Raw genomic sequence first — 26,215 nt, forward strand, 5'->3', positions numbered from 1 at the left:
CAGTTTTGTTCTAAGCCACCTTTCCTGGAAAGGGGCTTCTGTCTTGTCCTACCAGGCTTGATTTAGACCAAACTTAAACTGGAGAAATTTACACATTTTCTTGAACATGCTGTCCAGGAACACCCTCTACAAATCTACCTTAAACTTCATGTGAGAGCTGAGCCTACGCACGCCAGGAGCGTAGCTAATGTGCTGTAACTGCTAACAGCCTGTCAGCCCACTGCAGCCCAGCACTGTGTTTTGGGATGGAGGCCACGGCCCCACCAGAACTTGTTTTGATCTACAGATCTGCTCCCTGTGGGCTGCACTATTCACTCACCTACGCAGGCAGCTACAGACAGGCCTTAGGTTATGCCCAAGGCCTCTGCCCATGAATGTCCTTAGTTTGCATCCATCTCCTTGGGATGTTTTTCTGTGGGCAGTGGCACTGTGTATGTAAAAGACTTCAAGTAGAAAGATACAAATTAAGGTGCAGAAAAGCAGAAAATAAATTATGTGATGGCAGCTTTGTGATTTCATTTTCTTGTGCAGATGACATTTCTTTTACCATCATTTTACATCATTAATAAGGTTTGCCACATCGTTTTGTATTTCTGGGGTGCTGGATACCTGCACTTCATGTCAGCAGTTCAGACAATGTTTGGTGTGGGTTTTTCTCATGTTTTAGCCTAGTTTAATAGGCCAAGTGATATCCTAACTTTTACAAATTAATGATTTAATTAGTGAGTTACTTCATTTGAACTCTGACATTCACAATAATGTAAGCTGAAGCACTTTCAACAGAGGTTTTTCCTCTGAAGACCAGAACTGCAGCAGAGGTTTTCTGGGCCAGCTGTTCTGAAGGTGTAGTCTTTGGGAGCAGGGGACTGTGCCACACTAAGGAACTGTTGGGGGTAACTCAGGGTACCAGGGGAGGGAGAGACCCTTAAACAAGAACCTTCCTGTTATGTTTGTGGTGAGGCATAAACTCATGGGTTCCCAATTTTTTTTTTTTTAAATCTGAATGTAACTGAATTAACAGTGCTGTACTGTTCTGCAACTAAGTCTACTGTTGTTCCTGCTGCACAGCAAGGTAAGTGGTCCAGTCCTGAAGGAGATGCAAGTAACTTGTCACCACTGATTTATAGTCACTGTAACAGAATGAACTGTACTTTGTGGTTGCTATCTGGCTGCTATTGTTTGTAGAGTACCACAAATCACACACACAGTGTTTAATTTAACTGCTTTTAATTTTATATAGTGGCAAAAGAGCATTAAATACAAAACTTGAAACTGAATTTAACTTTTGAAAAGGTGTTTTTAAAGGCATTTAAAAGAACACGAAGATTTTATGGCCTGTCAGTAAGCCTGCTGGCAGAGCGTTTTGGAAGGAAGTGACATTGTGTACATATTAACACCATTTCAAGTTTCACACCAGGAAACATCCTTCTCAATTGTATAATCTACATTCCAGTTACAAGCAGCAAAGCTTCAGTCATCTTCAGTAACCATTCAGCTGTCTGTATTTAAGAAGTGCTGCTTTTTTCTTTTCCTAGAAAATAGAAGCTCCAAGAGGCACTTGTACTTGTTCCAGTAGCCAGATCAACTTAGAACACTGAAATACCCAGACTCAGTTTTTTCTACGCTCATCAACAGTCAGAACAATCCTTGGCTTCATTTAAACGTGCAGCTAAGTTCTAGCTCTCTGGTTCTAAAACAGCTTTTTGCAACCTGAATTTTATTTTTGGCTTGCATCCTTTCTACCTCTGTGCCTGGAGATGTGAGCTCAGGTCACTGGTTAATGAACTAGGCCTGTACAGGTCTCGCAGCAAATAGCTGCTGTGGGAAGTCCCTGAAAGAGCTTCCCCTGGAAAACAGGTTATGTGCAACAGTTTATACCATCTCATTCCTGCAGACAGGACCATGAGGGCTTATGTGGTCCCCAGCTGCTGGAAACCTAGCCAGGGACCCAAGACAGCTGGGGGTAAGAAGTGTCCACAAGCATCTATTAGCACAGCTGAGAAGAACAATATACTTTTGGCAACTTGCACCCCACAGTACTTGGTACCTTTTTTCTTATCTACACCACTTCTATGCTAGTTAACACATACTCTGACATTATTGTACTCTGCTGCTATCTACTGGTTATTTCAAATTAATTGGACTAGCTATTCACAGAGGCTCCCACATCATGATGTACTCACTTGTCATGCACTCTTTACACTGGCCACAGGATGATACAAGAAGGTTTTGCTGTCTTGCCCTTGCAAGCTCATTTGAAAATAACAAAACAAAAAAAACCCCACCCTGCACAAAAACGTGCTGCTACTTAAAATGTCTCCTACCAGGTAACCTCTGCAACAGGTTTAAGTTTCCACTTTTTCAGTAAGAAGCAGAATGCATTTGGGTTTTCTTTGGGCTAAAAGTTTGCTAAAATTAGGTTTAAAAGAAAGACTGACATGAAAAATTCAGTATTAAACTAAACATTGTAGTGCAAGTTACAGCTAGAGCTCAAATAACTGGTATTAACTTAAGAGTGTATCACTATTGTTATTAACATGTACATAAATTTTTTAAAGGTGGTCAGTTATGCACAAAGAATGTTCATATATAACTTAGCGTTAATAAACCACCACGTAAGTCTGAGTAGAAAGCCAGGTTTGAATACAAAATTAATACCTGAGTATAATGGTCAAATTTATTCCCCTTGATAAATCACATACAAACATGTTTAGTGCCTCAATTCTATGTTTCACATTAGGTTCTTCCCGGGTTGTAAGAGACCACTCAGTACTAGTGCTATTTGCAACATAAAAGATTTCAGACAAAACAGCCTAAGTCTTTCGTGTAGTGATCTTAATATGTTAAGATTTTTCAATTAAAGTCTTCATTTTTCCTGTAGACTTCAGCATGTGCGGTCCAAACTGAGAAGGAAACCAGAAACATGTTCAGATTGCTTCCAATAGAAACCTAGTTGAACTGTTATCCGTTCAAGTTGTAAGTAAAACAAGAACTTGGACAGAGATAGTTTCCTTTATCAACCTGCTCCTCTGTATGTGGATTTCACCCACTTCATAACCACAAAGTAACGGGGAACTTGTGTCAGCAGTCAGCTGAAACCACTCGGATGAGGCAGCTAACCATCTGCTTGAGCAGCTCTGACTAGTGATGGTTTGCTCTGCCACAGCAAAATAACTGCATTTGTCTTCTTTAGAAGTTGACAAGCAATTGCTCTAGCAGCAGTTTAACGGTATTTCTGTTTTTACTCTCTTGTGTATATCTGTGCAAATCCTTTTAAAAAACTGTATCATACAAGGATATCATAAGAGGACTGATCTAGCAAAGAAGTTACATATTGATAAGTAACTGATGGCATGTTTATTGGTTCATTTAGGATCATCATTTAACAAATTATATCCTTCAGTTTTCTTAGCTTTTTAGGACTTGATCCTTAATCTCAAAAGATGGACTGTAAATTTCACAATTGGAAAGTCATGAAAAACCCATATGTGAATTAAACATTGCCAACTCATGTTCTTTTCCTTAAAGCCCTGGAGATGACAGGAAACGTGATTGATTCTTAGGGAATACCTAGCCTTTTATTGATGAAGAACATCCTGAACATTCCAGGAGTATACCAGGGGCCTAAACCAGAAGGTGAGTCAGTCAACATTAATAAGCTGAAGTACTCGAAAGTCCTGAAATTTGTGGCTTGGGAATCTTACTTTCCTCAGAATGTAATTCAGAGGGGAGCCAGCTTTTGAAGTTTTACACTCATTTTTCCAAACACACAAAAGGAAAAACCACTCTTTCTCTCTGATTCTATAGCACAAGGCTTCAAGGATTGCTTACTAACAAAACTGATCTATATTAGCCTGTTTAAGCGTATATTGCTAGAAACTGGTATCTTGAACAGTCATAGCTTAAAAACCCCTTTAATTTCAAATCAATCTGAAATAAACTAGAAGTCATTAACTTGCATTGTGATGCAGATTTAAAATACAATTTAATTTTATTTTCACACTATAAAGAAACTGCTTCTATGTACTCGGCATTTTCAGTTAGTAGAAGAAACTCAATATACCAAGATACAGTGGGCATTCTGAACAATTTGCTTTCTTCATTCCTAGGAATAGCTGACATGTTTCAGGATCTTGTTTCAAAATCTCACAAGTACTATCTGAATGGTTAAGATTGGTAGTTAACAGGCAAAGTCTATTCAGATTTGATTCTGGTATGAACCCTTAGGAATTGAGTTTTCTGAATATCACATGCTCATGGCAACAGAAAATACTTGTTTAAAAAAAGGAAACCGTAACAAGAGTTTTTTACGCCTAGGGCCTAAGGAGTATACAGCATGACTGTCAAAAATCCTGGCATATCAGTAGTACTTCATAAGATTTCGTGGACAGGGATACTAACTCATAGGTATTTGCGTATGTTGGCAAAGACATATGTTGGCTTTCATGACAACTATAATTTAGCATGTGTTCAGAATCACAATACTCACCAGCACTACCTCAGTCTTTGTCTTTGTTTCAGTCTTTGGAATCACCTTTTCTGTTTCACTTTGGCTATCATTTCGGTATCGATAAGCAAATTTCTTTTTGAGCGCTTCTGCTATTAATGCCGCAGGATCTGTAGGGTCAGCCACTTTAGATTTTGTACCTTCTGATGATCTAGAAAAGAAAGTGAGAACCATTAACACAGTTCAAAACAAAGCTTTAGAAGTTGTGAATGTTTTTGCATTGTCAGGTGTTACATCAGCATCTGTCTCACCTTGAAATAGTTCGAGTCATAAAACCAAATCATTAATGCAGATGTTAATACATTGACATTTATTTATATTTCTTACCTTTTCACTGAGCGTAGTTTCACGCTGTTCATGTCTTTGAGGATTTCTAGCATGTTTGGTATTTCAGACTTCTTTGGCCCATTTTCTGTCAGATTCTGTCCAGAGTTCATTTTTTTGTTTTTCCTTTCTTTAATAAGCTCAATGGCAGATGTACTCTGTTGCAGACCTGGGGGAGGGAGTGGTGGTGGAGGAGGAGGAGGAGGTGGTGGTGGTGGTGCAACCAGGAGAGCAGCTGAACCAACTTGACTTGACCCAACTACAAATAAAACATGCATTATGTGAAAAGCCACATCATAAATCATTCTCTAAGAGTAAGAAGCGTTCTTTTGAATTTCCAGTTCAAATTCCAGGTACATTCATGTCTTTACTGCAGTGGGGTGGCCATCACAATGTCTTTTAGTTATGTTCTGCTCCTAATTTTATCAGTAGTTCACCTTCCCCTGAGAGGCAGGTACTGAGCTGGAAGTCACATACAATCTACCATGTGAGCACTGTTTTTTCCTGCTGATCACAAATAAAAAATTACCATAGAAGATTTTTAAATGTAAATTTCAGAGCTCAAATAGTGCTTAAATTGAGGCTTATTTCAGGTCTTTGAGGTCATCATCTGTCTGAATATAGTCTCATGGTAATCTTGATTTCAAGTTCCCTATACTCTTTAGGTAAAAATTGATGTTATACATATAACAGCAGTAATAACTTGACAAATAAATGAAGAAACCTCTGCTCAAATGCACCCTTAAAGAAACCGGCAAACCCAGATCAAACCAGAGTTCTGAGGCTTGGAGAATCAAGTGTGTAAGGATATGTATATAGGTAATACAGAGGAGTCTAGTCTGTGTACATGTAGGCATACACACAGTGTAGTTACCGTGTTCTGCCAGAAGAGGGAGGTAAAGATGATCAAATCAAAATTTAATTTTCCTAACAGAGGTAAAAGGAGAAGGATGAAAAATAAGTTTTTAGTTATTTCACAAAACCCCCACAATAATTACAATTCAAGACTGAAACCATGTGATCCTTAAAAGTGTCTCATAGTTTTGAATATGAACAGTTAAGGAAAAATAGAGTAACTGGTATCGGTTCAGACAGAAGCTAAACAAGAGCATCTGAAGAATCAGATATGATTTTAGACATAAACATATGCAAAACTGTGCTTGCTAAGTGACCTTAGGAAAGAGTGAAAACCAAATGGCTCTCATCTGCAGTGGACAAGGGCCATCTCCCACTAATCTCTAGAGATGGTAAACTTGGAACTGGAACGCAGTCAGAGGTGACAAAGAGGAGAAACTCAGGAAAAGAAGAATTACTCTGTTTACTACCAGAAACTGTGCACCATTTTCGTTCCATCTGGACAATGTGTCTGATCCCAGAGATGATGCCAGTAAACAATCTCCTTTTCTGTTATTTATTTCATAAACTTGAGATGCATATTACATACTCCAGAAGTGTAATTAGCATCTTGTATGATTACTTCATGATACCAGAGGGCCTATTTCATTACTGGAGGGGAAGACTTAAGTGTTAGTAATTAAGTTACATTCCTTTAGTTTGGTTTAAGACATCATGTTTATCATGAGCTTTTGCTCTGAAAGCTGTTTAATACTTCTTTACTCATCCACAGATTCAGAACTCTGGCAGACTTTCACACAAACATGAAGGCTTTTGGAATACTAGAAATACAGAAAATCTGGCAGGTCTCTTGTCTTCAAGACCTACTCTGTAGCCCTTGGTTAGCATTGCTACGTCTGTCTACCAAACTAACCAAAACAATATGGAGAAGTGTTCAGTGTTGCAGTATCTCACGAAAAAGAATTAACACATTATTAAAGGGATTAATTTTTGCTAAGAGTACAATAAATTTAATACCTGCTGTCAGGTTCTGTTGTTCCTGCAAGATCACAATTTTGGCTATTTGTGCTCTTAAAGTGGCTAGTTCATTTTCTAGAGCACTGATCTTCTGCAGAGCTTCTTCATTTGCGGTCACTGTGTTCCTGGACACTGATTCTTCCACAGGGTTTTGTAAGGACATCTGTCTGTATGGGGACTTTCCAGAATGATGAAGTTCACCTGAAAAAGGCTGGGCTGTTTTTGACCAAACTTCTGACCTGTAACAAAAACAGCACAAGATTTTTTTTTAAAGGCTTTGTAAAAGGTAAAAACTAAACCAATGTTAATACAAGTTGAAACTTCAAAATTGTCTTTACACAAATTGCTTCCACCAAGACATTATACAGATTAAAGTAAGTAAAAGCTTCACATCCTTTCTGTTTGCATCACTAGCTGTATTTTTTCTCTTCCCCTAGCCAGCTTTTTATGGAATCCTTGATTTCAGGAGAAAAAAGGAATAAATTCCTCCTCATCCCCAATCTATTTCTCTGCCTCACAGCTATTGTGGTTTTTGTTGGAATCAAAATTTAAGGTTTTTTTTTTTCCTCAAAGGCTACCATTTTCTCCCCATGGGGTACAAGTAGTCACTTGCAATTGATACCTTTGAAGAAGTTTCTTATTATAGTTCCACAGCATATTTTTGTACTTTCTGGACTTCTGAAGAGACAGGCCTCCATTTTAGCAGTGCTGGGAGTACAGAGTACATTAAACAGTTTAGTGACACAGAGGCTGTTTATCAGTAAATGGCAAAGGGTCTTATATCTATTTTTCTATCACAATAAATAAAATTATAAAGAAGAAAGCATCCTACAGTTTTAAAGAGTCCATAAGCTTCCCCCTTCTTTATCACAAGAGCAAGAAAATGCAACTCAGTTGCCTTCCTTTATTACCACCCAAAGCTCAAGCTATGTTAAACACTGAGGCACTACCCAGAGCATCTGCAGTCAAGTAAGTGCTTATAAAAGGTTATATTCACTGGAGACACCAAGATCTTAAACTGTTTACTCTCGGTATCTGAGCAACCTGTTCTAGTTGAAGATGTCCCTGCTTATTGCAGGGGGGGTTAGACTAGATGACCTTTAAAAGTCCCTTCCAACTCAAACTATTTTATGATTCTGTAAAGTAGAATCAATAAGGATTAAGGACAACAGATTATCATAAACGTAACTGCAAGATATCAGTCCTCCTTAACTTCAGTCCTAAAGCTTCTCAGGCAGGTCAGGATTCCATTATTTATTCAAACACGAGAGTAAGAACAGTGGCTAATGATACGACTTTTCAAAATGTGTAAATGGCTCCGAACTAAAGAGCCCCATCACTCTGAATGCATGGGTTAAGCTACCCTGGATGTGCATCATGTTAAATATGCAGTTGTGCTAGACCTGAAGCAAGAGCCAAGATTTAAGGTCAGAACAAACCCTGTGCTCTGACAACCTCAATCCAGGATTAGACACACATTTGAGTCTTCCACAACACTGACAGAAAGCATCAGCACAACTTGCAGAAATTTGATCAAGCAGAATGTAATATTATCAAGAATGTTAAAATTCAGGTGTTACCTAGATAGGAATAGAGAGCAGCTAAAGCTGAGAACAGGATGCTTCCTACAGCAGCCACCTCCCTCCTCTCCCTAAATAAGTAAGGTGGAATGAGCCAGTGGTCACTTCACTCTTTAAAATCTGCCTTCTAGAAACTCTTTAAAGGAGCAGAATAGCTAAACAAGGGTATTTTCTGCCCAGATCAGTAATGTCTATTAAGGAAATGAACTGATTGGAATCTAACACTGTGGAAAAAATATTATGCTTGAATTGTCACTACTGCTCTGACTAGGGGTAGGGAAAAAATGATTTGTCATTCAGTTTCTTGCTCTATAAACTGCATTCACAGAAAAAACTATGTCTGCAAGACTGTTTACTGAATTACACAGTGAATATATATTTAAAAGTAACACCTATGCGATCTTGTCAAAACAGAGAATTTCAAATGCTCGAAAAACACCTAATGCATACTAGCTCCACTACATAATACTGTGCACAGATGTAATAATCGGTGCACATCGAAATACTCATATTTGCTAAGTAATTCACTTACCATGCTCCATTATAAGCTGTTTGCCTTAAGGTCACTATATATCTGCAGGATTATTTTAGTCCCATCCCACATCCATCTGTCCCCCGTCCCCCTTCCCCCCTTCACATGCAGACATCTCAGCAAATATGCAAGTCCTACATCTTTCATAATAGGTTCTTTGAAGCACCAAAGAGCTATTCTCCCTGTTGTCTCCATTAAACATAATAGCTTTACAGTTCAATCCTTAGACAAAATGTTTCTGTGCAAACAAAAGTAGTATTGGCCAGTTAATTTCCTTTGCATCAAACAGACTTTACAAATAGTGTTTCCCAAACAAGTGCTGATTTGTGTGACTCCCCTCTGAGTCTGTGAAATTAATGTGGCAGTGCCAGAATGTTTGTTATGCAAAGCTTCACTGTGGCAAGTCATGTTGGAGGGCATCTAGGTCATTACTAACCTATTTTGTGCTTTCAAATTAAGAACAGTATCCTCCAGTAATCTCTGAAGCCAACAATCTGTGCCTTTCTCTGGATGGTTAGTTTGTTTAGAAGAAAAAACTTCCTCTGCACTACAGAACTGTACCTTTGTTTCTGGCTAGTCTGAGCAGCAATTTGGGTAGGCTGGAATAGAGAACTTAGTTACTTCAGCCAACCTGTGCCATGCAGTTACAGGGCTATGCAGTACTCTTGGTCCAACACAACAGTACCTATCCCACCATTCTGGACACGGGTGCTCACATGCTTCCCTGCCAGTTTTTGTTATGAAGATTAAAGACAAAATATAAACCATAATTTTTTAAATTGTCTTTAGCAGGCTGCAGAGCCTTAATCAGAAAGGTGAAAAACAACGTGCCATTTACTGGATTGTTAGAATGACCATTGCTGCTAATTAGGAAGCTGTACACTACACTGCCCCGTATTAACGAAAATCTCAGGAGAACGGGAGAAACAGCGTTAGCAAGTGTGTTTTTTGTGGGGACAAGGTTGCTTGAAGCTGTTACAAGCAATTCTTTGCAGTAAATAAGTAAATAAAAAAACCAATCTTGTATAAAGCCAGTCTCCTGTTTGTTCTCAAACTAGTCTTTCATTCATAACCCTGTTAGTCTAACCGCTACTAATCCTTTTCCAGATCCTACCTTTTTGGCTGATCTTCCCTCTCTCTTCTCCCAGCATCCAAGTGCTCTCCGTTAATTGCAATGCACAGTAGATTCTCACTGCAGAGAAGCTACCTTTCTTCCTCTCAATTCAGAAGTTCAAAAAGCAGATTAGAGGAGCATACCTGAGCCTTGTGGAGACTTCACCTTCTTCTTGAGCAACCCATCCCACATCTGCAAAGGAGGCCACTGCATCTTCTCTAAGTTGATTAGGATGGTTTCCTTCTGTGGCATGAGAAGTAAGCTAAATTATAAAGAAAAGATTGAAGGTTTTAGAGTCACTATTTCCAGCCCAAGTCAGTTATTTTACCTAGTATTTTTAGTGAGGCAACATGTGACAACACATACATGCACAAAACACATCTGTAGACTTAGCACACTTATTTCTGTCCTGGGCTTAGCCCAGAACCATTTCACTGACTTCAAACTATTCAGTCTAGTCTGCTGAACACTTGACAGAGGTTCATGGCTAACTACATATACTATCACATGACACTACTGAACATTGAAAATGAAATGCAAATTGTTACCTTAGAGACATAAAATCTTCAACATTCTCAAGAGGTTTGTTTTTTTAACATTTAAAATAATGTGGTTTTAAACTATTATTAATGACCAGTACTTAAAAAAAATTAAGGCTAATAGTACTTCTTTTGCTCTTAGTATTATTATTAGTATTATTTTGAAAGTGAAATTCTATTGAAGTGTTTCCCTTCCTCTACTTTTAGAGAGAACTTCCAGAACTTTTGTGCTAGAATGAAGTTGTGTATATTACATGGGGCATGGGGGGGGAGGGAAGGGGGCAGAAAGCCATTTCTACTAGCTCAGTAATCACAGACTTCGAGTGAGAGGTAGGATACAATCATAACAGAATATACTATTTGCTAACAAGCCTATTTACAGCATGCCAAACAAATTGACCATTTTCCAGCATGGTTCTGCCATTAGCTTTATAGCTCTTTGAAGCCAAAGTTGAGCAAGTCTACAGAGACTGGGATCTTTCTTACATTTACAGTTAAATGACCTGAATGAGATTTGAAAAATTGTTTGGACCATCAATACATGCTACATAGCCATAACTACACAAAATTATTTCAAATCTGCTTTGAAATACTGGCTGCTTCCCTGGGTTAGACAAGGGCAAGTGTACTCAGTCACTGGACTACTGAGCAGCCTGGTCTCAGTACTTTAGCAGATACAAGCTACTGAAAGATCTTTCAGTAATTTCTTCTGCTCAGTCTGTCACCTTGAGTTACTATCTCCAATGCAACTAAACCACCTCTTTTGCTTGTATTATTATACGTACAATCCACCAGGCAAATCTGCGCATGAGTCATTCAGCTGTTTAAGTCCTGCCTGCTGCTGGTCACAGCCAAGAAGCTAGTAATACTGACAAAGATGGTGGTAGTATGTAACAGTCTGTGAAGACAGCTTGAATCCAGCCTGTTAGCACTTCGGTCAAGTTTCAAGGCAACCCACCTCTGTAAGAGGAAACTATTATGCAGCAGCAACTATGAAATGATAGCATTAACCTGAATTTGTATCAGAACTATATCACAGTAGGACTGTAATCTGGATGAGTTGAAACAGTTTCTGAAGAACATCCACAGATATTTTAGTTGTAGCCTTTGATACACAAATCCCAGGAAGACAGGAGTTGTGTGTCTGGGGTTGTTTTTTCCTCAGGAGTTGTTACAAACAGCTTTGGAAATTGAGATTAGTCATCTTCACCTCACACTCTTGCAACTTGTATGTGAGCCTTTATCACAGCTCCCAGGAGTGTGTATTGGCACCATCAGATCATTTGGAAACAACAGGGTTTTTTCCAGGTAGCATCAGCACAGATGGTAATATGTTTATCACATTAACAGTTGTGCCTAATACCATCACAGTCTGCCTCTCTTTAAAACAGTCTAGAGAATACTATATTGCATGTTAGGATTTTCATTGTTTGAGGCTTCCTTGGCTTTTTTGCTTTTTTTTCAAATAAAAAGAAATTTTCATGACCACAGCATCTGTATTAATGTTAATGGCAATTTGAAAAACCCGTAACACATTAGCCACTTCCCGCAGGTGATACAGATTTTGCTGCTGGTAATGGCTACATGAGGAACTATTACCATGACAAGATTGAAGGCACATTTAGATAAAGGCACTACACATACTTGCATCAAAAATAATTTTATAAATCAACAGTAAGGAATGCATTTACCACTGCCAGGTTTCCTATATTGTGAGATAAATAACTTCTAATCCAACAATTAGTAGCAAGCCTTCTGTTACATTGTGATGTAAGTTTCTTCTTACTTTTTTATTCTATTTATATGTAAACAGAATCTGCTTGTTACCCCATATACAGATGTTTCTTTTTTCTATCCCTAAAAACAAGGTCTTCCACACCAGTGGATTTTGAATTTCATGCAAATACAAGATTTTTACTTTCATTTAAAGGTTAAAAGCCAACACCCATCCCTTAAAACCTTTGCCTGTCTGCAGAATGAAACTCTGCTGAGGAGAACTTGGACAACTGCTCTGCCAGCACCTGAAATGGACAACTGAGAGCTGAGAGTCCCAGTTCTACCACATGACAGGAACTGCATGAAACAGTGAAAGTAACCAGCTTTTTTGTCTCTGGAAACTATGTAGTTTGTTTACCTCATTTATTCCTTCACAGGTTTTTCTGCCTGTTTCATGGGCATGTATACTGCACACAGACATGCATGCCTGTGGGTTTCAGACCCACTACTCCGGGAATTTCTAAAGAAAAGAATATACACACTGTACTGTTTTGGCTGATGTCACAGAATATCTCGAGTTGGAAGGAAGGGACCCAATAAAAAGCAAGCACGCCCAGCTCCGTAGGACTGTGCCTGGCCACTGTTTCCGCCCGGTTTCGAACCGGGGACCTTTCGCGTGTTAGGCGAACGTGATAACCACTACACTACGGAAACCTGGCTGTGCAACACCCCCGCCGGATCCCTATTTCTTGTTTGCTCCGAAGCAGAAACCAGAACAACCACTTCTATACATTTAAGGATAGAATTAAAAACTCTTAATACAGTTAGCTAATAGACATGTGGAAAGACTTGTTTAAGTAAGACATTTGCTATGATTTTTCAAATTAGCCCAGTAAATTCTGAGGCTTGCTACATGCACACCAATTCCTTAGGAGACTTTTACTGAGTTACCAGGTTTCCATCAGACAAACAAGAAAAGCATGGGACTAGAACGTAGTTTAAGGATACTATCTTGAGAGACAGTATTGTAGGTTTGGTTCAATCTACCTAGGCTATACTGGCAAGTTTAACTTTATTTTCTCCTAAAGACTACACATAAACCTCAAAAATATGACATACAAAAGAAGTACATGAACCACTTTCATCTGTTCATGAGACAGAGTAAGCTCTGTCACCACTTACTGAATACATAAGCAGCACTTAGCAGTTAATCTAAATGTTGAATATGGCAAGATCCCATAGAGACAGATACTAAAACACTCAGTAGACCTCAAAAATCAAAAGGTTACGTATGCTACTGCTCTTCTTCTCAGTCTAGCTGAACAAAAGCATGCTAGAAGAGAAGAAAGAATGAACATAACAGATACTCTCTCAGTATCTCTTATCCATTTATCGTAAGGAAAACAAAGACCTGTGGCAAGTTTCTTGCTCTTTATGGATAATGTTAGAAACACTGATGACAGACATGCACCCTCAGATGACGCAAGTAAGGTTTGCTTTGGTTTTTAAATAAAGTGACTTACAGCAAGGTTCAGTGCATGGTCCTTTCATATTATAGCTAAAGCTGGCAAGAAAGAAAGAGGAAGAGACAGCTATAGGAAAGCATCAGTTGCAACAGCATAAAAACAATCAAGACCAGTACTGAACTTCACTACAGAATCTTAACGCTGAGATAAAGACATAAAAAACAGGTGTTAGCATCACACTTTTACATGTTCAGCAGTTTATATATGAAAATAGTTTAACCATATAAATTTCAATGTGTTTCAAGGCTCAAATTTGGAAATTCCTATTTCTAATTCAATCAACTGACAAGTGTACTTCTATTTTTAGGATCCTTTCCTTTCATCTAATAGATGATGAATCTTTATACTTAGGGTGCATAAAATCTACACAAAGCTGACTGAATGTCTCTTTAAGAGGCAAAACGGGCAAATATTTTATTTATTCTAACACAGAATTCAGGCGAAGATATATATACACATTTTTATTTCAACACTAAAAATATTCAGGAACAGACTCCCCAGATGTATCTTATAGCTCTTTGCAAGAACATAAACCAGAAATGTCTTCTTTTATGTACCATATTAAGAGAAGGCAGTATTTGGCTAACTATCTACAAATGAGCATCACCTTCCCTTGTATGGCCTTTACAGTAGAGAAAATCAGACACATTATAGAAGAACTTCATTTCCTTTCAAATCTGAGGCACATGGAGCCTTACTGCTAGGATAACTACTATTAATTATGTATCCAAAAGTTTAAATCCAGCATGTCATTTTGCTGGTCTTCTCACCTGTACAGATCTCCAATATACCACTGTATATATTTATTTTTTTAAGCTTCACCATGCCACTAGTAGTGGGAGATAGTTGCCCCATAGTTCCTAAATGTAATTATTTATGAGAGGCAAAATGTTAGCATGGCTTTTACTATCACACCAAAAAGGCTTCTATGGTAATCTGAACAATCTGATTTTGTTATTATAATTTCAGGTCTAAATATTGTTCATGTATTTCATATAGGATAAAGAAATTAATGTAAATAGTGAAAAATTTAGTTGTGTGGAAATTACCTTGTCTTACTGGGGGTGATGATTCCCACCATTCATCTTTATGTTCCCCACCCTTGCTCTCTCAGCTTGAGTTTCAAACACTAAATTTCTCCAGTCCATACCCACCCCCTATCCTTAACACAGAGTTGAAGAGATTATGTGTAACAGCTTCCACTTCCCCATCTGTTCCTGAAAGACTTGTTATAAAAAGCAAGGGTGTTCTCCTCCTTAAGCTTTTACCCTCACTCTTCACCCTCCCACTATACACAGTTGAAGTTAAAAGCAAACAATTCAGCTGCACAGTACTGATGTTCCCCTTTCACCTATACAGTGCCAGCCTTGTATTTAAGATAAAAGCAAACAGGGTATACATGTTAGTTTGTTCCCAATTTTTAACTTTCTGATAAAGTTGGTTATTTTCCCAAATATTTTTAGTTAACACTGTTCATCTTTACATGCCTAGCTTGTAAGTAGTTTACAGAAATAAGTTACAAACATTTTTCTCTTTTATGAATATATTTTTTTCCAAGAATAACTTTTTACCTCATTTTAACCCAAGAATAACTTATTGCCTCATTTTAAAAGTTCCAATTTCCTTAGAAAAAAAATCCGTTTCATTATGTGTGTTTCAGCAACATGGATTCAGATTTTAGGCAGTACAGAAGATGAAGAACCCACATTTGGAAAAAATCTGAACTGGAAGTGGGAAGAACTGAAGTAAGCTAATGCTCCTATGCGCCCGGTTTATCATATTCTGCTTTTACAAATCCTCTAGTCATTTATTTCAGTGAACTGCTTATTTCCTTAAAATCTTTTGATGGAAGACAAGTCCTTCTCTCAGTATACTGAAACACATATTCTAAACTGTTGAGAACACCTACCTGGAACTGAACTCTTGGACACTGTATAAGAGAGAGGTTAGTACCAATTTTTCTTACAATACTCCGAGATGAACCATAAGGCTTGCTTGACCATAGCACCTAGATGGGAAAGAAAAGAAAGCTCTTATGTAACTGATTTTTATATCATACTGGAATAGTTTTCCCTTACTCTTCCATACTATGCTAGTGCTAAATATATTTAAATACATTTAAAATACATGTATTTGAAATATATAAAATACATTAACTTTGAAGTTATTCCTTTCATGCTGGAACAGACTATATATACACACTGAAATTTGTATCAGTGAACTCCTTACATTCTGTACCCAAACTGGCACAAAATTTGGTTTTGTCACTGAAATACATCTATGGCTGCGTAAGTTCAAGACAGCCTTTGCATTAAGTCTAAATTCAAAGCAATAAACAAGGTAACACTGAAAGATTAAAGAGTTGGAAGCATCTTCAAAAGCATAATTTGTCCACTTTCAAGGCAATAAAGAATCTGCACTGGGTCAGACACCTCTTTTTAAGGGACTTCAAGAAAAGCCACTCAATCATGAAAAAAATCAATAAAGTTATATAATTCTATAGTTCTCAAAATATATTTTTCTTCTTTAACTGAGACCTCTTCTCATATGGGAATACTGTCTACCAGTCTTAAAAATATCAGCTAGCATAAGCATGGAAATTAACTGAAATGAAAGAGCAAAGGAGAGTATAAGGGAGAAAATAAATATCTAAGAATGAAGTTTTGTCCTAAAAAACCACCCAAATATTCACCTAGAGAAAATTGCCCACAACACCTCCACACAGCTGGCTTCATCAGAACTGCTTCTACTATAAGTCAGATTTCTTTTATGTTCTCTCAGCAGGGATTCAATTCGCTTTCTTTTGCTGCACTTAATGACATGAAAGTTTGCTCTACTTTTACTATAATTGCATGAAACAAAATGAGATTTAATCCTAGGAGAATACTACAAATTGTGTGAGAAGAGAAGCAAAAACCAAACCAAACCAAAACAACAAAGAAAGAAAAACTTCAGCACCGGGAAAGGCAACAACACAACAACACAAAGAATAATAATGGGAAGACTGCAACACATGGTACGTTGTTAGTAAACAATCACAACACTGTATGGTAATTTTAAAAACTTGGCTAGTGTTTACTTATGGCTGTAGATAGGAATTTACTACTCAGACCTTAGTTTTTAAAGGCTCACTCAACATCCTGTTAGAAGGTTGCCCAACAAAGAAAGCTTAGATAAAAATCCAGGCTATTAATACTGAAACAACCCTCATCTGGCATGGCAACACATGATCAGCGTAGTGCAGCTGTGAGAGTTTCACAACACACTGAATAACATTTTGATATACTAAGCAAAGATGAGTACTCTTAGATTTTAATGGTTCTATTAAAAAGAAAAATTTACGCTCCCTGGTATTTATCCCCAGGTTATGTTATCTCAGAAACTTCACACAAACATTTTGCCTATTTCTAAACAAGTATCTTTCCTTCCTGTGGCTTTACTGGAGTGTATAAATTTTGACAAAAAAGATGTGCCCTGCATGTTTGCTATGCTAGGTCCTCACAGAGCTTCAACTTTGCTGTTAATCCACTCGGACCCATTTTTTACATTCTATGTAATGTACATTCTCTTGCTTAATATGCTGCTAAGTTTGAACACAATTTTTTTCAAGGCTGAGTACTCTATTGATTCTGCACTTTGGATGCCTCAAAGACCTCACATTTGTGACTATTGTATTACTGTTTGTCTCTATGTCTGAAAAATAGCAGGTAGATCAGAAGCCTTCAAGAAAAAGGCACTGACAAGCAGAACCACAGTAATACAGCCCACTATTCACAACAGATTCTGATGTCAGAAGCAGAACTGTTGGTGACAGCCTCAATGTATAATTGGAAAAAATACTAGTCAAGAGAAGGCTTAATTATAGAAGTACTTCCACAACAGCAAAAGAGCCTAGACTACATGCTGTATTACCAACCTAAGTGCAGTTCATTTTAAACAAGTGGCAAAACTTGTTTAGAGATTGCTCAGACCATCGACAAGATGTTGATTAGCACCCAGATCTTCAAAAATATTTCGTGCTCAAATGCCCTTGGGGTTGTTCAACAACAGTGGTTTGGTGCACCAAAACTTTTAATGACTGAGTTTTGATAACTCAGGATATGCTGGGACAATGTTTTCAGAAAACTGCATGCAAGCTGTGCCACAAGGTATGCAAATAAAGTCAGCACGCTGCTCAGCTGAGCTAATAAGTCTCAGCACTGCTCTACAACAATTTCTTGACTTGAAGCACTGGCAGAGCAAGTCTGCACAATATTACTTAGTCATAGCCTTTTATTGCATCAGTGTCTGGACAACAGCAAAAACAGCAGACATTTGGAAATGTAACTGCATTATCACAAACAATACAAATAGAGAATGGGGGGGAAAAGAGATTAGAAACTTGTTCCCCCCCATTTAGGCTGAAAGATGTTAATGGCCACAGCAATACCCATGGCAGTCTAGCATATTCTCATAATTTGAATTTTCAAAGTTACACTGCATAAAATCTCAGACCAAAGTTTGAATAAAATCCTAAAATACAGATTCTTATTTGTAATTTTAATTTACAATGTATAAACATTTTGTTCTCCATAGATCTGCAAGATTGATAAAAGGTTCTACCACTGTAATCTAGAGTAAGAACTGCCCTTCTAAGTACTGCACATAGCTGTTAAGGATTTCCCCATTGTTAAAACATGAAAATATTTTGACAATTTACAGGAATTACTGCACTGAGGTCAATACTTGTACTTAAAATAGCTTCCTAAAGGTCCCAGTGACAAAGCAGTTGATGTGTAGCAGATCTCTCTCCCTGCTAAGCATTCAAAGAAAACTCTACATACACTTTCCTACAGGAAGAGAGCTATGCATGCACATTCCTCTGTTTCCCCTGTAAAGAACATAGTCATGTTGCTCTCGTACTGTCACACTTTCAGGAGAAGTAAATATAGCACAATTACATTCATCTCAGTTTCATGGGGCTTTTCATATCTCCAAAGTAAGAGCAAAGAAATAAGATTATTCAAGAATTAACATCACTGTTAAAAATCAGTTGAAAGATTTCCTCAACTCAAAACACACATAGAAGTCCAGCATGAAAAGCAGTGTTTACAAAGTAAACAGTTTGTTAGGGCTAGAAGGAACTGCATGGTATTTTAACACCTATATTACTCAATACTTCAGCGTCCAAGTAGTAAACTTCATACTTTTTCAGCAGTGCAGAATCATACAAGTATTGAGTATATTTCAAGTGTTCTGCTGGAATAGATAAGCCCAAGCTAAAATATATGAAGTGCTTTCTATACCCGATTTTCTGAAAACATAAAGCACATTTGAAACACTTACTGATTCCATGTTTAATCCAACTTGTTCAAAAGCCATCCTAATTAAGCGCTTAAGCCAGCAAATCATCTGGAATGGAAAAAGCCTTTCCAAACTTAGATTTAAGCCTTCCAAACCCCCAGAGCTGCAGAGGTTCCATAGTACTTCTGAAACGAGAAATATAAGAATTTTAGATGCATGTTGTGGAACATATACAGAATTAAACTGCTATGTGTGTTCCTAAAAAACCCCAAGCTTTAGAAACAGTTACTGAAAACAAGACATTGTTAGGTGACAACAATTCCTAGTCCTGCAAAGTATAGCCTTCAGAAGGCATTTACTTAATACAGGTGACAACAATTTTTTTGTCCCATCATTTCTAAGAAATCAAAGCCATTGCAAATTTAATGCTTAAAAAGCTGGGGAAATTATTGCTCACTTGAGCTTGGACAGATGATGGTGTTCAGCAACTCTTAAGTGAGCATGGAACACTACGGAATGCCTGCAGCTGGGGACTAGCACTAAAATTAAAGGGCCATACTCCTATCTAAACCTCATTCCTGTGCAGGAAAAAACTACAGAAAGCTGATCACCTCTCTTCATTCACATTCTCTGACAGCTTTGTTGTTCGCTCCTTTTTCCCACAACTGAGGAGAGGAAGAAAACATGGAAAACTGACTAATGCAAAAAAATGACAGGAAATAGTGTAGATGTGCAACCTGAAAATATTCAAGCGATTTATGAAGTTGGACAGATTTCAAATACTATTTATATGCACTACCATTCACTTAAATCAAGATGGCTTTTATTGCTCCTCTAGTGCAAATACTGTAGTTTTTCTTTAACTGTGTTCGACACCAGTCATAACTTGGACGCCACTGAGAAGCGTATGCCACCACCAACAAAACGGAAGCCGCAGATTTGGGTTTACATTTGTTTTGTGTATCAGGCTAGAAACAACACTCTAGTGAACCACCTCGAGCAACATATTTGTAGTATGAACATGTTTCAGTGTTGCTGAAATCACTATATAAATATAGTGATGACTAAAGCAATGCAGCAGCAAGGAACTGGTACTTGGGAAGTTTGAAAGTCATGAGATGGAAAAGCTATGCTGTTTGAAAGTGCCCACAAGCATTACAGTTAAACTATCACTGTTTCCATTACAAATGTTGGGGGTTTTTTTCAACAGTTTACAGTTCCTTAGTAATAACCTGCTTCTTGGGGAAACTTGGCAGTGCAACTCTACAGTTATCTTTTTTTAGACATGCTTAAAAAAGTTGGTATTTGTTTCTCATCACCACAGAAAGTAAAAGACATTTCCTAACAGGAATTTCATTTATTTCTGAATAAACTGGGAAAGCTCCTTTAAAACGGAAAACCTGTTCCAGAAGCGTGGTACACGTGATGCAATCCACCTCACTCCAAAGTTCAGACTTGTTGAACATGTAGTGTGGAAATCAAAGAGAAGGAAAACAGAAGCCCTGTCAAGATACTGAAACAGAGAAAAAGAGGTAGAGGCTGTATTGCTGAGCGATTGCAAGGGCAGGGCTGGCTGGTAAAGGCAAGTGATAGGACTATAAAGGGGTGACCGTGTCCTGATACATTGCTCGTTCAAAAGCTAGCCAGGTCATTAGTTTAAAAATCCCACAATGTAGTCAGTCATGTTTTGTTTCAGGAAGTGAAGAAAAGGTACTATTTTGTTTCTGATCAACTGGGACGTCTGAATATTTAATAACAGAGACAATTCGGACAGATGTGAAAAGAGAGTGTTAGAACTTCCTCTGAGGAAATCAGGGCAGGTCTAGAAAGTTTCCATGAACTCAAGAAACTGAAAGGCAAAGGAATGACACAAAAACTGTCAAGGCAACCAATTAAACTCACAAAAGCAGATGCAGAAAAAAAATAGCCTAATATCAGGATGACAGAATAGTATAAATATATATTAGTAAGTTAAAAAAGGCTAAGGTACAAAATAGGTTTCAGCTTACATGCACAGAAAAAAGTCCTACACATGTATTAGGAGTAAGCAGGAGACAAGGGATACAGCCACAACGTAAGAGGAGAGGACTGAAAGCAATGAGTGATATCGATAGTATGTTCTATGTTTTCACTTGAAGATGGTAGAAAAGACAGAGACACATGTTAGAATGAGTTACAGAAAACTCTGACAAGTTTTAAGCATCCAAGACAGCAGCGTCTACTGAAACTCACCTTGAGCAGCTCAGCAATGAGCCAAAGCAATTTCTGAAATATTAGTGATTACTTTTAGAAACTTTTTCAATGAGATGCAAAAGACCCAGGAATAAAAGAAAGCAGCATATTGACACAAAGCACAGGGAATAGTCCAAAATACTTATCCTGCCCTAAACCATTTAGGTGACCTTTTATAATTCCAGGTTCCAAGACTCTGATGACTGAACACAAAAGAGCATTCATTCAACGAAACAACTATTTGAGTAAAATGGATATTTAGAGTCCACATTATAAATCATTGTTTCTTCTGTAGCCTAAACACTTAGAAGAACCTAAGACTGGGGTCATCAGCTCCTTGTTCTTGCCAATGACCCGTTCTCTGCTTTTGCAGAAGAAAGTGACCAAAGTCAATCTGTAAGAGTGCAGAGTACCAACCCAGCTAATTACCTAAAAGATCCAAGCGCAGAATGCTTCTAAGTACATCAGCTTGATATTTTTATCAGATCTATTAATTTTAAAAAAATTATGCCCAAACTTCATACTCATTTCTTTGAGACCATATTGCACTATACCTTTCTTCATAAATCTCAGTTATTTCACAATTATTTTATGTGTCAAGAACAGAAAAGGTTCATTCCAAGAGAAACTGCTGGACAGCAAGAATGAAAACATTAGCAAATTTTTCTCTCATGCTCTGTATACATGCCAATTTCAGAAGCAGGAGCTACATGTTTATTGCTTTTAGCAAGCTAGAATAATACCACTTTTAAAATAGTAATTCTTGATTTATTTATCCTCTATCTTCTTTATGCTATCTAAACTAAAAATAGTAGTAGTTTAATTCCCCTAAAATTTCCACAACTCAATTACTATAATAAAACACCCTGAGTGATAATAATATTGCTATAAAACATGGTCCTTCTGCCGAGCTTAAGCAAAACTATTGCAACAATAAGCAGGTGTCATTGGCAAGATTACTGAAAGTGGTTAGAAGAGTAATATCACAAAGAATTACACTTCACTGCATAAAGCATGTGGGGGTTGGAATGTCATGGACTCTTCATTTACAAAACTCACACAGAAATTAGCAATGCTGAAGAAGTTTCATTCTGATATAGAAACATGTAGGAATTCCTTGGTTCAGAAACAAGGTCTAAATTTTTGAGTGTTGGGATTCTCACTTTAACCTCCTTGAACTCTCTTTTGCACCTACTTTCCCCAACCACTTTTGCAGGTTTTGTTCAGTACTGTCATATCAAATATCAGTCTACAAAGTTGAGAGATAATACTACTTATAAATTACAAAATGTTCATTAAATAAACATAAAGGCTCTGGCAGCTGTACACATAAGGCATATCACTCAGTAAACATGAAATGGAGCCCTTTGCCAGGCTTTCTAGTGAGTCCTACACATGAAAGATGAAAAAAAAAAAAAAAAAAGACGCAACTGCTTTCAAATTTAAATTCTTCCATGTGTACTTTCCAATGTTGTATTTGTCCAAGTCCCTTTCAAATTCTGAGTTCTCGCTCTTAAAAAGTAATACTATATTCATATTTTTCTCACTGAAGGAAGTTTCTCTCATTCATTTAAGAGCCACAAAAAAAGAAAAGAGAATGACTTAATGGGCTTGATGCAGCAGATCAGCCTTAAAGAATAAATGCATGAAGTCTCAAAAATGAAAGGTCTAGTCTCTAAATTGAAAGGGTATGTCTAACATAAAAAGCACAAAATTTTCAAAGAAGCATTGTTTCAAAGGAATAACAAGCAAATGAAAAGTCACATCCAAAAAGAGCAGGTTCCTCCTTATTTTAGTAGGAAACTAGGGCATGCATATCTTCACAGTCTTTAGGACTGACACATGACCTAAGCTCATCTCATGAAATTATATCCATAAGGAAACATATTAAAGAAGTCGTAAAGAAAGACAAAGCCAACAATAAATTATCACACCACCAGCAAGCTAAACAGGCAGGAAGAATCTTCTGATAAAGAAGTAGACTCTTTCCCAGATCAACACAGACCAGTTCTAAGTAGTGTAAGTATTTGGCAAAGATCACACAAACACAGAGGTCTAGTTTTTGGCATGGAAGCCACAAATAATGAAGTGCCCTACTACTTTCAGAAACATCTGTTTGGAAAGATACACAAAGAGAGATAAAAGTCAGTGAATACTACAGAGACAATCAAAGGCTTATCTAAACTAATATCAGCATGAAATCTAAAGCAAGAATTGAAAATACATACTTGCAGTAGAAGTTGCTAAAGCTTTCTTAAACATATAGCCCAATCATCTATACCTCAAAGTGCAAAAGCATATTCATCACATCTTACCCCTGTTACCATATCTTGCCAACTAAGGATAAAGAACAAGAAAATCCATGTTTCAACACTAGTTTAATCAAAAGCCTTTGCTCAGTGGAGATTATACCTACACAGTGCAATATGATGGAGAGGTTAAGTGAAATCCTTCAACATCTCTAAACCACATGGAATACTACACAGACATAACCACACCCCTACACTTTCCTACCAGACACACAGACCTTCCTAGCCATTTCGTGAATGCAAGTCCTTCTACTACATCTTTGAGAAACAAGAACATAAAAATTTTACTAACAAAAGGGTGTATTTGTCTGAAAAAGCATTTTAAATGTTCAATCCCCCCCCAATCTCTTTTGTAACAATGCTGAGTTTGTACACACAGCAATAGTATTTCAGCTAGTGACCTCTGTGAAGAAACTGTTTCAATTCAGCAACAGTTAACTGTAACTTTTAGAGCTGCCGTGCAGAAAACTCAGCTCCCTTTTTATCAAAAGCAGTGGGTATTAGAAGACAGAATTATTTCCTTTTCATCTAGCCTTTGTAAGACTTGTCTTCACAAGAGCTACAGAAGACTATGACTGAGGACAGCATGTAACTATTAATGAAGTCTTGCTGACGCTATCAAAGATCAATGCATTACGGTCGATGTCAACATTCAAGCTCTACTCTCAGTATCTGGAATTTTGACAGCTTGTTAAACAAAATAAGAACAAGCATCTAGCAAGTTACTTATTTACAACAACTGCTGAAGAACCTGAGCACAACAACAGTTATCACTAAAGGTATACAAAGTACGCATTGTAAGTTCACAGAAAAGGAAAATAAGAATCAGACCCCTTAAGAATTGGCTCCTTTTCCCTTCAGGTGTTATTTTGGTATATTAAAGACTCTTTAACAAAACCTCCCTCAAACTTCTCCCGTTTATCATCAGATTGCCTTTTACTTCATGATTTTCCATGACAGATCACTTCCATCACAGGAACGTGAGAGGGTTTCAGCTTCGGTCTGCTTGCCTACAGAAACGACAGCTTCAAACCCAACACCCTGAGCCGTTTCCACGCTGCTTTGCTCCTCTGGAAAGGCGGCGCAGGCACGGCACCTTCGCAAGGCCGCTGCCCGCCCGGCACCTGCCCTGCCGAGGGTCGACCCTCGGCAGTGCCACGCTCACCGCGGGACGCGGCAGCGGCTCCATCCCGCCGCCCAGTCCGGGGCCAGCAGCCATAAGCGGGGCCGCCCGGAGCGGCCTGTACCCACTTGCAGTCAAGCAGCACCCCGACCTCCCCTCAGCGTCGACCCGGGAGCTCCCGAGGACAGACTCCATCGAAGGACACTCCCTCAACACACTCCCCCCACGGCTCCCAGTCCGAGGGGCCCCGGCTGAGCCGGAGGAGCGAAGCGAGCGCTGCCCAGTCCGCGGGCGGCAGCGGCCCGCAGACAGACGGAGAGAGGCGCGCTAAGTGCCGCAGTCTCCGGGCTCGGGTCGCGTTCCCCCACCCACAATCGGAGGCGGCGAGAAGGGCCGCGCGGGAGCAAGGGGAGCAAAGGGAAGAAGGGGAGGAGGGCCGCACTAGGAAAGGGGCAACCGCCACCCACCCCACCGCCTGCCCCACCGCCTCACCCACCGGCCGCCGAGGCCGCGCTCTCTCACCCGCTTCTTCCACCGCGGCTCACGACCCCTCCCACCCCTCCCCGCCACCGGCAGCCAATCCCCGGCCACCCCGGCGCCATCCCGACCAATAGCCGCCGAGCCCGCGGGGGGGAGGGACCTCGAGCGCCCTCCACAAGGCTACGCGCGACGACCTACCCAGCAGCCACCGGGCTCGGAGGAAAGGGGTGAAGTAGCCCCGCCCCCGTCACGTGACCGCCCCTCCATTAAGACGGGGCCTCGTGGGAGGCGGCCCCGGGGTACCGGCCCCTCATCGCGTGGCCGCCGCGGGCGGTGGGGGCCCTGCCTGGTCACTCCTGCCCCGGCGGTGGCAGCCTGCCCGGAGTGAGGGAGCTGCCGGTGTGGGAAGCGCTCGTGGCCTGGCCGGGGGAGGTTTCCTAGCGTCACTCCCGAGTCCCAGGAGCCTGACGGCGGTGCCAGGCGGCCGCTGGTCGCTCCGTGGGTCGTGTCGGCTGCGTCACCTTCAGAAGCGTGTAGGAAGGCCTTGGCGTGCGCAGCAGGCGGGAGGGGGTTTCTGTGGGAGCAGCGGCGGCGAGAGGCGAAGCCGCTAGGAGTGCAGTGGCGCGAGCTGGGCTGCCGAGGCAAAGGGGAGCTCGGGGCTGTGTCCCCGTGCTGACCCGAGGCTTACGGGTTGTTCAGGAGACGTTCGCAACTGTGGCAACTTTAACAGAACTGAAAAGGCTCAACTGTCATGAGTGCAGCAGAGGAATGTGAAGACGAAAAACCTTTGCAACTCGGGAGGGGGGGAGGAACCCAGACCTTCAAATAGGGTGAAGAGTTGCTTAATTTGAATAAAGTTGTCCGGGTCCCACGGACGTGGTGGGGAACTGCCCCCTCCGGGTCTCAAAACGGGGGAAGGTGCTTGTGTCCCCATGCAGGATCAGGTGTGGATCACGCTGTGTTATTTCAGTACAGCTTACACTTGAGCAGCGGGTTCAGATTTAGGTGGTGACTGTCTATGGAAAGGAAGTTACACAAACAAACCGAACCGAGGGGCCGCGTCTCCTGCCAGGCGGGG

General features: G+C 39.4%; 1 protein-coding gene and 1 non-coding gene across 6 annotated transcripts; both read right to left on the reverse strand.

Moving 5' to 3' along the window:
* Window positions 1–1,216: 1,216 nt before the first annotated feature.
* On the reverse strand, window positions 1,217–25,215 carry MTFR1 (mitochondrial fission regulator 1). 5 transcript variants are annotated; one of them, XM_074898892.1, is made up of 9 exons: window positions 25,154–25,207; window positions 20,394–20,506; window positions 19,036–19,178; window positions 15,620–15,718; window positions 10,073–10,191; window positions 6,704–6,942; window positions 4,835–5,090; window positions 4,490–4,658; window positions 1,217–2,903 (listed from the first exon to the last, which is right to left on the reverse strand). In XM_074898892.1, exons 3-9 carry the CDS (start codon window positions 19,099–19,101, stop codon window positions 2,844–2,846), a joined length of 1,008 nt encoding a protein of 335 aa, XP_074754993.1. In that variant the 5' UTR covers window positions 19,102–19,178; window positions 20,394–20,506; window positions 25,154–25,207; the 3' UTR covers window positions 1,217–2,843. The 5 variants fall into 5 exon arrangements, with proteins under 5 accessions (XP_074754993.1, XP_074754991.1, XP_074754995.1 ...); XM_074898890.1 differs by lacking the exon at window positions 20,394–20,506 and having other exon boundaries at window positions 25,154–25,215; XM_074898894.1 differs by lacking the exon at window positions 20,394–20,506 and having other exon boundaries at window positions 25,180–25,208.
* TRNAV-AAC (transfer RNA valine (anticodon AAC)) lies at window positions 12,826–12,898 on the reverse strand. The gene has a single exon. It is a non-coding gene; the product is annotated as a tRNA-Val (tRNA).
* Window positions 25,216–26,215: the final 1,000 nt, after the last annotated feature.

Source organism: Athene noctua, chromosome 2 (assembly GCF_965140245.1).
Source record: "Athene noctua chromosome 2, bAthNoc1.hap1.1, whole genome shotgun sequence".
NCBI lineage: Eukaryota > Metazoa > Chordata > Aves > Strigiformes > Strigidae > Athene > Athene noctua.

Coding starts and splice junctions, on each gene's coding strand:
- MTFR1 (XM_074898890.1), bottom strand. CDS start 19,101: ATGATTTGCTGGCTTAAGCGCTTAATTAGGATGGCTTTTGAACAAGTT. Junction 15,719..19,035: donor TTGGATTAAACATGGAATCA/GTAAGTGTTTCA, acceptor TTTCCCATCTAG/GTGCTATGGTCAAGCAAGCC. Junction 10,192..15,619: donor GTCCAAGAGTTCAGTTCCAG/GTAGGTGTTCTC, acceptor TTTATAATTTAG/CTTACTTCTCATGCCACAGA.